This window comes from Carex rostrata, chromosome 11 (genome assembly GCF_964058835.1).
Source record: "Carex rostrata chromosome 11, lpCarRost1.2, whole genome shotgun sequence".
Taxonomy (NCBI): domain Eukaryota; kingdom Viridiplantae; phylum Streptophyta; class Magnoliopsida; order Poales; family Cyperaceae; genus Carex; species Carex rostrata.
The window spans coordinates 138,952-152,032 of NC_135928.1; the positions used below are offsets into that span (position 1 = coordinate 138,952).

Below are 13,081 nucleotides of genomic sequence, written 5' to 3' on the forward strand. Positions count from 1 at the left end.
ACAAAAGAAGAAAAAAACAGGGGGAACTTCTTTGGGGGTCACTAGATATCAATTAGCATCACTGGATCTCATCTTATGACTTGAACATGTGCTTTCTGGGATCAATGTGCTGATGATATATATGTGATATATCCAAACACTTTTGAGAGCAAGTACTGAGATAAGTTGTATCTATATATGTTTGAGCAAGTACAGATTACCATATCTAAAATCCGGTGTTTTATTGCAATGGCACAAGATGTGAAATTTAATTACTTGTCCCCTCCTTGTACTGCTAAAAGCAATATGTGGCGGCCTGATTAAGATCCAACCAACTACAAACCTCTAGGAACACTACTGTTTATGGACATTGATTAAGATAAATTTGCATCTCTCACCCTTTATATTCCTTTTTGTTCTACACAAGTTCCTGGAACAACCAACCAATATATCATATCAGTAAATAGCATTTGAGAGGGTTACAGAAATTCAATACCGTTTTTACATAATCACACAAAGGTATCAACAGAGCAACAGACAGCTATCCATTGGTATAGCAAGAACTTGAACTCGGTATCAGGAAAATCCTAGGGTTTTATGTTTTCAACCAAAACCAAAAATTAAATCAACCTAGAGGTCCTAAGCTTAGCTCACAAGAAACCAAATGTCAAAAGAAGCGAAATTTCAATCAATCAGCTTGCTCAATCATCATTTACACAAAAATTGACTTGCTTACTTGGTCCTTTACAAGTTACCAAACCAAAAGAGAGAGAAAAATCAACATCAAGAAAGAACGTCAAGCTACCAGAAGCTTTTTTGAGAGAAAAAGAGCAACCCTGTCAACGACTAAATCGCATTCCAAACCGCGATTTGGTTTACACAAAGAAAAAACCTATCTAATTGATGAAGAAGAAAAGGAATAGTTGAATAAAGGAAGGGTGGTGAGAGAATTTGGCCAAGCAATGCGAATGATGACTAATTTATTCGATGGAAATTTCATGAAACTTTGCGAGAGAAGAGGTTTGAAACAACGGAAATTGGATTCAAGAGGAGGAAACTAACGGGTGGCAAACTTTTACCAATGCTAAACTGCTAACAGATATCCGTTTTATTAAATTTATGGATACGAGTAATTATCCGTATCCATCTCCGAAATTAAAACTGTATCCGTATCCGTATCCATATCCATATCCGCAAACTATCTATACATTCAAACATCCGAATCCGCAAAAATCCAGATACAGATCCGAATTTTTCGGATAAAATTTGATCCGTTTACACTCCCAACTAAGTTAGGAGTGGATCTGTGACGAATATAATCTAACATTCACATGTAGTGGGGTCACAGCGAACATAGCTATGGAATAGAAAAAAAAAAAACCGAGACGATTTGGTTCTCAGTTGCAATTTTCCCAAGAGAATTTTTTTTCGTCCCGGACAATTTCGGCTCAGCCTCACCCGTTAATGAGGCATAGTCAAACATGTACAAAAACTTGAATTTACAGGTTCTATATTAATAAGTAATAACAAAACCAAAGCACATAGTAGACCAATCTAATGAAATCTTCTTTCTGCCTGTAAACATTCCCTAGAAAATCAATGCATCCATCAAAGAAGGAAAAACAAAAACATGGTACTACCCTTATTCAGAGGCACCATCGGTAAAAATTCTCTCGGACATCTGAGTGGCAAGCAGAATTCAAAACGCATCTCCCTTTAATTTTTGTAATAAAGTTATATACTAATACAAACCCTATCTATTTGCAAAGAAAACTTGGAGGCAGTATTACTGGAGGAATGGTAAATAACTTGAGCAATATGGAACAGGCGGAAGAGAACAAAAAGAGCCCATGAACAACGTCTACAACAAAAGCTTTAGAAACATCAACAGGCCTAACACCCTATCTACTCCTATGATATTCTTACACACACAAAAACAGAAAGACCAGCAACCATGCATATACCTCAATAACGGGTCATGTTCCTCCACTTGTCCTTCAAGTCAACCTGCGTTAATATATTTGTTATATTAAAAATATTTCATCCTTCATGATAGAAAATTTGACTTTAGTTTGAGAAAAAAAAATATCATACTGCAGTTCGACCAGTAAATTCATCCGGGTAAGTATCCAAAATTTCCTTCCAGTTGCCTTTCCCAATCCTTGATTGCGAAATACAAAAATTATGTTAGAAATTACTAATTATACCACCACAACAAAACAAGAGGGGCTTATTTGACCATATAGGATAAGGAATGTACCAAGCACCTTACATTAAAAAAATATAATCTGAAATTATTCTTTCACTCACTAATACAGAGAGGAGCAAGAAGAAAGAAGGAAACAATCGGGTATCTACTAACAATAAGAAGAAAACTGGGGTTATCAACTATTATCGATATACAAGGTATACAACTCTTTTATACAGCCTGCGTAATAATCCCGTGTTTCATAGATGAGTGACTCGTCATGAGGTTTTATAGGAACAATGAAATTATCTTGTCTGAAACATAGGAGGATAGGAAGTATTACCATGTAAATAATAACAGCCATACTTAAGGTCAGACGATCAGACAAGCAAGCATTAAAAGAATTCTTTTCTCAAAAAAGGATAAAAAATGTTCATACTCCTTTACGGCTTTTCTCAAGGCCTCTTCCTCGTGAGGCTGCCATCTGAGCACCCGTCTTCTTTTAGGTATTTGACCTTTTTGATTTTGTATTTGCTGGGTTCTTTTACTCTGCATAACAGTCTGAGCATTCTCCATTTTGGGTGCATCATCTATTGAGTCATTCCACTTCAAATCACAAAAAGGAAGGAAAAAGACTATTACACTATAAGCTCAAATCTCCTGGTTATAACATAGTCAAACTGAAAAGCATTTCACGGGAAAGATTTTCAATTTTGAAGTTTCTTTGTTTGTTTGTTTTTTAAATTAGTAGGCAAAATGCATTTTTGGATGATATTGTTGTTTGTCCCGTTTACACTGCCGAATTCAGATCTCACGCAAAAATAATTCTATGAGAAAAAAAATAAAAGAAATAGAAGGTCGGTCATTAGCTCAACCAGCAGTCCAGCACCAGGCAAGACCACAACACGTTCAATATAGTACTGCTACAGTAAAGTCCACAAACCTCAAATGTATGGGCACTTGAATTTCGATCCATAAATTTATGTACTGGCACATGACTAAATCGATTATTCATTTTGACATTTGTGTTGTTTGCATGCGATGTAGAAGCATCATTTGCATTTCTTAGAGTCCCTTTGCCATTCTCTTTACTCCTAACTTGTTTTCTTTCATGATTCCCACAGGCCTTTGTCGGGCTCTGCTGATTTTCCTCGCAAATATGGTTTCGTTTGACACCAGCAATACCATTTTTACTGGCACTGGTACAGGTGCCATCAGCTTGTCTAGCACCCTTTTTGGCTGGAGATGTTTCTGCTTGGTTTGCTCCTTTGTCAGACTTTTTACTTGGTGTAAAGTCACCGTCTACTTGTTTAGCACCAGGCTTGGTCGCCAATGTTTCTCTTTCATTTCCTCGAGTTGAATTTTGGGTTACTACTCTGTCCGACCTTCTACTTGGGGTAAAGGTATCGTCGACTTGTTTATTGCCAGTTTCGATTGGAGATGTTTCTCTCTGAATTGCTTCAGTTTCTTTCTGAGTTGCTCCTTCGTCAGACTTTTTGCTCGGTGCCACACTTGCCACCTTTTGCTTCTCTGTCAGAAATTGTACAATCAAACAAATAAGTTCCTAAACAAGTCGATAAGGGATTGATGAATCAAGCTGTGGTTGAGGTAGCTATTGTAATTCTGGCTCCAAAAGGCTTGTATTTATGTTAGGTGTCATGAGAAGAGACGGCAGAAAATAACGAACATTGTTGTGTAGGTGGTGAGAATGGTTGGTCCATTGATCTGACAAGGTTGTGAGAAGAAAGAGGCGACTAGGACTGATTAAAAAAAACCATAGAAATTTGTGAGGTAAGAATATGATATCTCTAGTATCCACTTCATACCCAATTATGCGTACCAGCATACTAAACTAGAAGAAATCACAAAAAAAATGCCAATAGATGACCTAATTTGTATAAAATAACACATAACAAGTAATTATACATATTGTGATTAACAAAAAAAAAATGCATGACTTGTGAGTTCATTACTCATATTCAGATAACATCAAGTCATTTGATTTTTCAAAATTATCAGATTGGGTAGAATTCAGATCTAAATCAAGAAAGATGGGTTCTTAAGTTGGCGGGGATACAAAATGTACTGATTTAGGATTACGCATTTGATTTCTACGAGTATCTCTGTCTCTGATTTCTTAAGAAGGGAGATTAAAAAGATACCTATTTTGTTGAGCTGAAGAAGAGAGAAGGGGCGATGCTAAGCAATTCGGAGGAGAGGAGGCGGTCCGCTCAGTTGATTGAAAGAATCGGAAATGAATTTTCTTCCGCGATTGAGAGAGAGAAGGGAGGGAGGGAGGGAGCGAGCGTGAGAGCGAATTTGCTTCTTGCGAGTGGAACGGGGAGTGAGAGAGCAGATGATGCGACGGTAACTTGACGAAGCGCTCTGTCAAGTGGAGATCCATCTGATGACACGAATCTTGATGCATAATCGAACGGTAGAAATGCCCATCGAACAAGCTCTGGTCCGATGGGCTTTCGAACGCCCCCGCTTCCGAGTCCGGGTCCTCTTGACTCTCAGAAAAATTTAATATGTGATATGATACGGATACGGATACGAATATAATTTTTAATTTTAATTTTAATTAGAGGGAATTTCATGTATACAATTCAAAAACTTAAAAATTAAGTATTTTTTCCTTCTAAATTTTGAAATTACATATTCCTTCTAAACTTTAAAAACTCACAAATTTATACATTTTATTATATTTTTATATTAAAACTCATTCGAAATTTATAAAATATCCAAGCTTCTAAATAGCTAGCTATAGCGAAGCTATAGCGCCGCTATAGCGGTTTTAGACCCAGAAAGCTAAGCTACGGGCTAAAACTGCGCTAATCAAGCTACGACCGCTATAGCGGTAATAGCGGTCCGCTATAGCGCGTAGCGGCAATAGCGGCAATAGCGGTCCGCTATGCTACATGGGTTATGATTTTGCAATTTTTTTTTTCTGAAAACATGATTTTGCAATTTTAATGGACCTTAATATCTAGATTGGTTTTTTTTTTTTACTTTATTAAGCTATATCAATACAATGGAACATGTGCGGGCTATACCACTATATCAATTAAATTTTGTATCATGCATTAATATATGGTAGTGGTATATTTTGAATATAAAATATATCGATAGTTTTTGAATTAGGGATATTTTGAATGACAATTTGAACTTTGTATTGGTTTAATATGAATAATATTAGAACTTCTTAATTAATTTGATATTTTTTTCTTGATGAGACATTTTTACTAGGCAAAGCCTTCTATGGACATAAGGACCTATTTGTAAAATGAACATATTTTTATTTTTAAAGTTCAAACAGTCGATCCGAACCATTCATCTTGTTCTCCATATTAATATGTGCTTGGAGACCAAATTTTACATTTTTCTGATTTTTTTTACTATTTATTAAGATGGGTACAAAATTCAATGGTCTGAATTTGATATTTTTTATACCCATCTTAATAAATAGTAAATAAATTCAGAAAAATGTAAAATTTGGTCTCCAAAGATATATTAATATGGAGAACAAGATGAACGGTTCGGATCGGCTGTTTGAACTTTGAAAATAAAAATATATTCATTTTACAAATAGGCCCTTATGTCCATAGAAGCATCACTCTTTTTACTATTAGTAGAAATATAAAATATAATTTTTGAAATAAAAAAACGCTATTTATAATAGCTTTCGCTATAGCTCCGCTATTCGCTAAAGCTTTTTTTTTTGTCTCCCCGCTACACCGCTATAAACGCTATTTAGAAGCTTGAAAATATCCATTTTATCCTTTATTAAAAACATAATAAGCTCCATCAGACTCAAATTTGATTTTGAAGAGTTCCTATACCGTCCGATCCGCGCACATCGCTTCAATATATGTACATGTTCGCTCAAGATCTGCGTTGATCCAGCACGCACGAATATTAAAGCAATCCTGATCCACGCGCAACACATTAAATCTGTGCATGTTGCTTTAATATATGTGCGTGTTCGCTCAAGATCCGTGCTGATCTAACGAGTACGGATCTTAAAGCAGTTCAGACAAAGGAACCCTTTAGATTCAAATTTGTGTCAAATGGGCGTTTTATGCTTTTAATGAAACGATAAAATGGATATTTTATAAATTTAGAATGTGTTTTAACATAAAAAACAATAAAATGTATTAATTTGTGAGTTTTTGAAATTTAGAGAGGAGAATATGATATTTCAAAATTTAGAGGAGAAAATACCTAATTTTGAAATTTTTGAGGAGTATACATGAAATTTCCCCTAACTTTTAAGGTTATCATATCTAAATAGTAGATATATTATATATCTGTTGTTTAGACATGAAATTTCCCCTAACTTTTAAGGTTATCATATCCATATATATTGTGACTTTGGATGGCGTGGGAGGATGTTGAGACGTGGGAGGTCTCTTGTGAGTGTCACTTGTTTGAATTCAAAGGTATATTGTGCCGTCATGTATTAAATGACTAAACACCACCTACCGCTAGCTTAATGAGCATCGATCCTTAATTAATATAGATTACTCGAGGCAGGCAAGCAAGCAACTGCGCGCGTGACTAATGCATTAATTCTTCAACAGTACCATGATCGCTTTTAGATCTAGCTAGACCGCCATGACATACCAGTTTAAATTTAATTATCCAATGCCTAATGGTGACAAACCTCCACAGTTTAAATAGTAGTAATTACTGTATCAGTATTGCAAAATTAAATTAATAATATTAATACATAAATTAGCTAGTTAGTAATCATATTATTGCTTATAAGTTGCGTTTCCCATACTAATTCAGTTAAATCAAACAAACTAAAGTAGAATCTGGTATTTGTAGATTGGTTATTCGGTTTTCATCTGTAAAAAGTAAAAACCCAACAAAACATTTTGTTTTGACTTCTCATAGTTTACTTTAAACAGAATTAACCAATTAACAACTCAACCGATAGAGTTGAGTCCGGAAACAGAGTAGGTCCGATGGGCACTGGACCTACTTTGGTTCTAACGGGTTCATTCACCGTCGAATTGGCTTTAGGATTCGCGCCAGAACTTTCGCGTCTAGTTTAATATTCGTGTGCACAAATCCTGAAGCAAATTAGACGGTATATCTGCCCATCGAAACCAAACTAGATCCGATGGACATCGGACCTACACCTTTCTCCAGATGTCCTTCCGCTGTACCCTACGGTCCCTACCCCCTACGAGACCTCCCACGTCTCAACATGACGGCACAATATACCTTTGAATTCAAACAAGTGACACTCACAAGAGACCTCCCACGTCTCAACATGCTCCCACGCCTCAACATCCAAAGTTACAATAAATGCATCCTTAGTATTATGAAAACTTGATACCTTATACTTGCTTGAGGATCCACTTTTCTCCAACTTCTTTTTCTTCAACTTTGGGCATTCCATGAGCTCATCTTGAAATGAACTGAAGATCTTTCGTGTGTACACATCAGCAGCTTGTTCTTCAAGAGGAGATTTCAACTTCAAAATTGGAGTTTTGTATATTGAAGTAAACCGCTCTGCATGCTCCGCCCTATATCGATGCTCAAGAGCATGCTCGTACTTAACCACAAATTCTCTCAAAGTGGTGCCTTTGTTAAGAAATGAATCAAAAAAAGAGTGTATGCTCTCACATCTTTGTGTGGTATTCATACCAGCGTAAAATATGGTGCGGTTGTAAATGGGAATCCATGATTGCCGAATATCAAATAAATTATTCAACCACTCATCCTCCATAAGCTTATAGTCTTTCATAATCCTCTTCCATTCATTATCAAATTGCTCAGTAGTGATTGAATGATACAAACAGTTCTTCATTTCTCGAGAAAATGGTGAGTTATCCTTGTAAAGGGAACCATATTTTTCTGAAAATTTATTCATGATGTGCCAAAGGCAAAATCTGTGAGAAACAGTCGGAAAAACCTTTCTTATTGCATTTTCAATTGCACGGTCTTGATCCGTGAGAATTGATATCGGTAACTTACCACCCATCGCATTAAGCCAAGTCTCAAATAACCACACAAATGTTTCTTCTTGCTCATTTTGCAACAAGACGAAACCAAACATGATGGATTGGGTATGGTTATTGACTCCAACAAAGTTTCCCAAAGGCAAGCTATACTTATTAGTTTTATAAGTTGTATCAAAGACCAACACATCGCCAAACCGCTCATAGTATTGACGAGCGGTCGAATCTATCCAAAAGAAATTTATCATCCTATCCTCTTCATCGGTTTGGATTTCATAAAAGAAATTTGGATCTTGTGATTTCTTCTCAATACAATATTGCACCACAGCATGTGCATCTCCGTTGTCCAAATTCTTCCTCCTAAGGTCTCTTCTATGATTCCAACAATCTCTTTGTGAAACATTCATACTTGCATCACAATTAACAATATCCGGCACTCTGCCAATAGGAAGATCTGTTTCGCTAAACTTCTCCACTAGACTTTTTGCCACAGACGGCATCCCTCCCGGTTGTTTTAAGTATATCCGACTATTGGGACTCACCAAAAGATGGTTGTGTTCCTTTCTACTCTTTCCTACCTTCCATATTCCATTCTTATTTGACACACTTATATATACTGGGCAACCACTTCTACGGGTTAAGGTTTTTCTACTCTTTTTTTCTTGATCCAAAACAACAACATCATTTGATTTCTCTTCACAAAATCCAGCACAAGAGCACACATACTGTCGGTAACAAATTTTATCTGTATGTGCAAATTTGGTGGTCCTCCTTACCCGTACTGTATATCCCTCTGAAATAGCATAATTGTAATAAAAATTCTCAAACTCTTCAAGTGACGCAAACGCCATGCCTTTCCATGGGGCATGATCATTAGCACTCTTCTTATTTGTATCATCTTCGCGAATAAAATCTGTCTCCATTTCCATCTCATCACCCATATAAGCATCATCCTATTATAAAACAATGTTTAATGAGAATTTGTATAAATACATTTCTGAATTCAAATTTTATTATAATAAGTATGCAAATTCTTGAACATTATTTTGCATAGTTATATTAATTATTTTGTATAAATACAATGCTTCCAATCTACATACATAAAGAGTACATAATTTGGTTTTTGGTTGAACCCAAATTGACTTGACTAGATTTCGATTAGCAAAAAAATAAATTGAAATTTCATTTATTGGTGCTGCCTAGGTTCTCAGAGACAATTATATTTCAAAATTTTCATGTGCACGTTGCACACAGAAAGTAAATTGAAAGAAAATTTTCAAGTGCTCTCATTGGAAATTCCATTTGTTGATAAAATTAACCATCTTGATTGATATTTAAATTTCGTTATCTTGCATTTTGAAGAAATTTAATTGAAATTTTTAAAAAAAAAAAAAGTAGATTACGTAAGAGAATGAAGATGGTGGCGATGAAGACTCGACGGAGATCGGAAGCATGACTGGTTCGGTGGTGGGCATGGCGGAGGGAGCAACTGTAGTAGCAATTTCGTTTACTGGAGAAAGAGGAGAAGGAGAAACCATGGCAACTTGGGTCCACGGGAAGAAATCAAAAGGATCTCTTTGAAATGGAGAGAACAATAGATTATGATTTCTTGCCTATTTTGTTCACTGGAGAGAAATGGAAAAACTTTACCGCGCATTTAAGGAAACAAAGAATTTGAGGCAGAGAAAATCTGAGGCGTTCATCTCAAATGAAACAAGCGGTTGAGGATTTGGAATAAATTTGGAGCATAAAAAATTGGTGCATTTGAACCCTCCTCATATATATTTATATATATATTTTTTTTTTGTTTATAAACCAGCTCAACCAGTACATTAATTACTATCATGACATGGAATAAGTCCATGAGCATAATCTTTCCTGTACCTACTCCATACAAATACAGCCCATCAATGGAAAAAAAAAGATCGTTTGGCTACCAGTGTTTACCAAAGCCACATGCCTCTGCCATAATGCCTAATACCAATACAATAAATACTTGGTATCTTCATTCTCCAATAGATCCTGGTACCGTCACTGTACCAGTATCAATACCTTGCAATCTAGCAAAAATTATACCAATGCCACTGTACCAGTACCACTTTAAAATTATACTCTCAAATGTATAATTTTTCACACGTTGTCAAATTTTATGTACAGGAAGCCGGCACAGAGGGCGGAAAGGCATAGTTGCACTTCGAGGAAATCGTAAAGAGCAATATTGCAATATATGTTGTGAGTTATTTTTATGGTTATAATTTGAACTAAGTATATGCTTAGGTAGGAGCTATGTATAAACAAGGTTAACCAAACCATGCTGTACTTCTATTTAGGTCAGATCTTGTATAGTGCATGTTTGACCAACTTGAACCTGTCTTTTTTTGAGAAATCTGACATATGCTGTTAGAGAGGTTTTCATTGAATCGCATAATTCGTATTACAATCCAGCACATCAATGGAATACATACCTAGAGAGAGTAAACTACATAGCACCTGTTTTGATTATAGAATTACTATTTTAATTATAGAATTGAGAAACATATTTGCTATTGATTAGAACATCAATAAGAAATGCTATTGATTAGAACATCCATTTTATAGATTAGAACATCAATTTTGCGTCTTAGGATGACACCTTTTAGAAAGCATGTCAACAAGAAAATCCATTGATTTCTCAATATCACCTTGCACAGAACATCTATAACAATGATGTAGGTCTTCACCTTACTTGCACTAGCAAGTTTGAAGTGTATTATTTTGAATTTTTTTTCTTTATCATTATCTGTTATTTGTTCAAGATAGCTCACATAAAGTAGTTGTTCTAGGACCTGCAGACTTGAGTGACAGCTTCAAACAACTTCGTCACAACTTGCAGGCGAACATTATTATTTCATCTTGAAATTACAGCTTTTGGATTTCCAGCTTGAAATTACAGCTTTTGAAATTACAGACTTGATTCCATCACTTGTGCATAATGATAAATATGAGGTCACTTGTGCATAATGATTCCATCACTTTTGAAATATATGCGGTCACTTGTATAGACTTGATTCCATCACCTTGAAATTACAGCATTCCTTGATTCCATCACTTTTGAAATTACAGCTTGTGAATAATGATGAATATGAGGTCACTTGTGCATAAAATTATTTGAAAAAACAATAAATATCATGGACGGACCTGATTCCATCACCATAAGTTCACTGTTATAATGGTAAAAAAAATGCAAGGATTAAGATGCATAATTAGCATACCATAAACTGACTAGGATAGTACCAACTCTCCTTTAGAATTTTGATGATCTTTTGTATCTTGCTCCTCTTTTGTATCTGTGACTAGGATAGTACCTATAAATAAACTGTGTTACATTGGTTTTAAAATTGACATGTTTCTTCTCTCTATATATCACACCTATATATCTCTCATTTTATTCATTTCAGCGATATCGACCGTGGTCTTTTTGTGCAATCTCCGAGCTCGAATATTGTGAGTACACAAGGGTTCTTCATCTATTGTGAGGTACTTTTTCCTTTAGCTTTCTATTTCTCTCAATTCATATGACATGTCATACAACTCTTCTGTCAATTCATATGACATGTCATATAACTCTTCTATTTCTGTCTATTTCATGCTCAACTCGGTTTAAAAAAGAGTTTATGAGAATACCGTGAGTTCATACCTCTCGGATTGGTTTTATTGTTTTTCCACATGGAAGATACCTATTTTTTCACAATTTTTTGATTTTTGAAATTTTTCTCTGCATATTGATCTCTTCTCTGTTGATCTCACCTTGAAAGATGCATTTAACGTCGATGCACAAAGTTTTACTGTTTTCAGTGATGACCTTTTCATCAAAGAATATAAATACACTCAACAGATTTGTAAATAAACATAAAGTGATGACCTTTTCATATAAATAAGAGTTTCTTTCGTTTCTGATAACCTTTTGTTCGGTATGACTATAGGAGAGTTAGAAAAAAGAAATGAAACCATAACCATCTCTATGAATAAAATGAAAAAGAGGAAAGTGCGAGGTCAAAACATTAAGGTGTTTAGATGGAATTTCATACATTCATATAAAACTGATACCAGCACAGGGAAGGCAGGGCGATACAGGAGCAGCAGTGCAATACTGGTACGACAATTGAGATACTGGTATGGGAAAAGTGGAGACTTTCAAAAATTATCAGTCGAAAACAGTGAAGATTGGTGATACTGGTGTGAGAGTAGGGATACTGGTACAAGATTAAGTTCATGCTACAAGGACTGGTACGGGAATTAGGAGACTGGTACGGGAATTTGGGAACGGAGGTATGCCAAGAGAGGAGCAGCAGTGGATGATAATCGAATTCTTAGAAGAAAGGTGTAAAAAGATATAAAAAATCAAGGCAGAATTCAAATCAGTGGTTCTCTTTTCACTGACAAGAAGATTTTTTGCAATTTTTGCATTTTAATCCCTGGTTTTTGTCAATTTTGGTATTCCTTTTTTCTCTCTGTTTTTTCATTTTGAAGTGGTCAGAGTTTGACTTCGAGGATTCCACAGAAGACTCGTCTTATATAATTTGTGGCTTCTATTTTGTCCCCATTAATAACGATATGAATGTTTTCAACATAAATGATTTGTACCACTGCCCTTAAGGTTGCTGGATACAAATACAACTCGCATTTGTTATAAATGTGTAGCTATGATGTTTGAAAATAAAAATGCGAAACATAATCGTCTAATCTGGTTAAAATTAAAGGTAAATTAACAATTAATATTTTTTATTTAGCTTGAAACATAGCTTAAAATGAAGACACATAATGCACATTTGTCCAAGATCTGTTGTGGTAACATATGTGTGGTGTCTACGGTGTTGAACCTGATTTTAAGTTAAAAAATCACGCTCAAAATGGGAAGTAACACACTTATGCTGTAATTACTTTCTGCGAAATTCTTTGT

General features: G+C 35.3%; 1 protein-coding gene across 1 annotated transcript; it reads right to left on the reverse strand.

The window, feature by feature from the left end:
* Nucleotides 1-1,677: 1,677 nt before the first annotated feature.
* Nucleotides 1,678-9,271, reverse strand: LOC144561877 (protein FAR1-RELATED SEQUENCE 5-like). Its single transcript, XM_078310975.1, has 5 exons — nt 7,403-9,271; nt 3,111-3,697; nt 2,607-2,773; nt 2,074-2,140; nt 1,678-1,986 (listed from the first exon to the last, which is right to left on the reverse strand). The coding sequence occupies exons 1-5, from the start codon at nt 9,081-9,083 to the stop codon at nt 1,945-1,947; spliced, it is 2,544 nt and encodes an 847-aa protein (XP_078167101.1). The 5' UTR covers nt 9,084-9,271; the 3' UTR covers nt 1,678-1,944.
* Nucleotides 9,272-13,081: the final 3,810 nt, after the last annotated feature.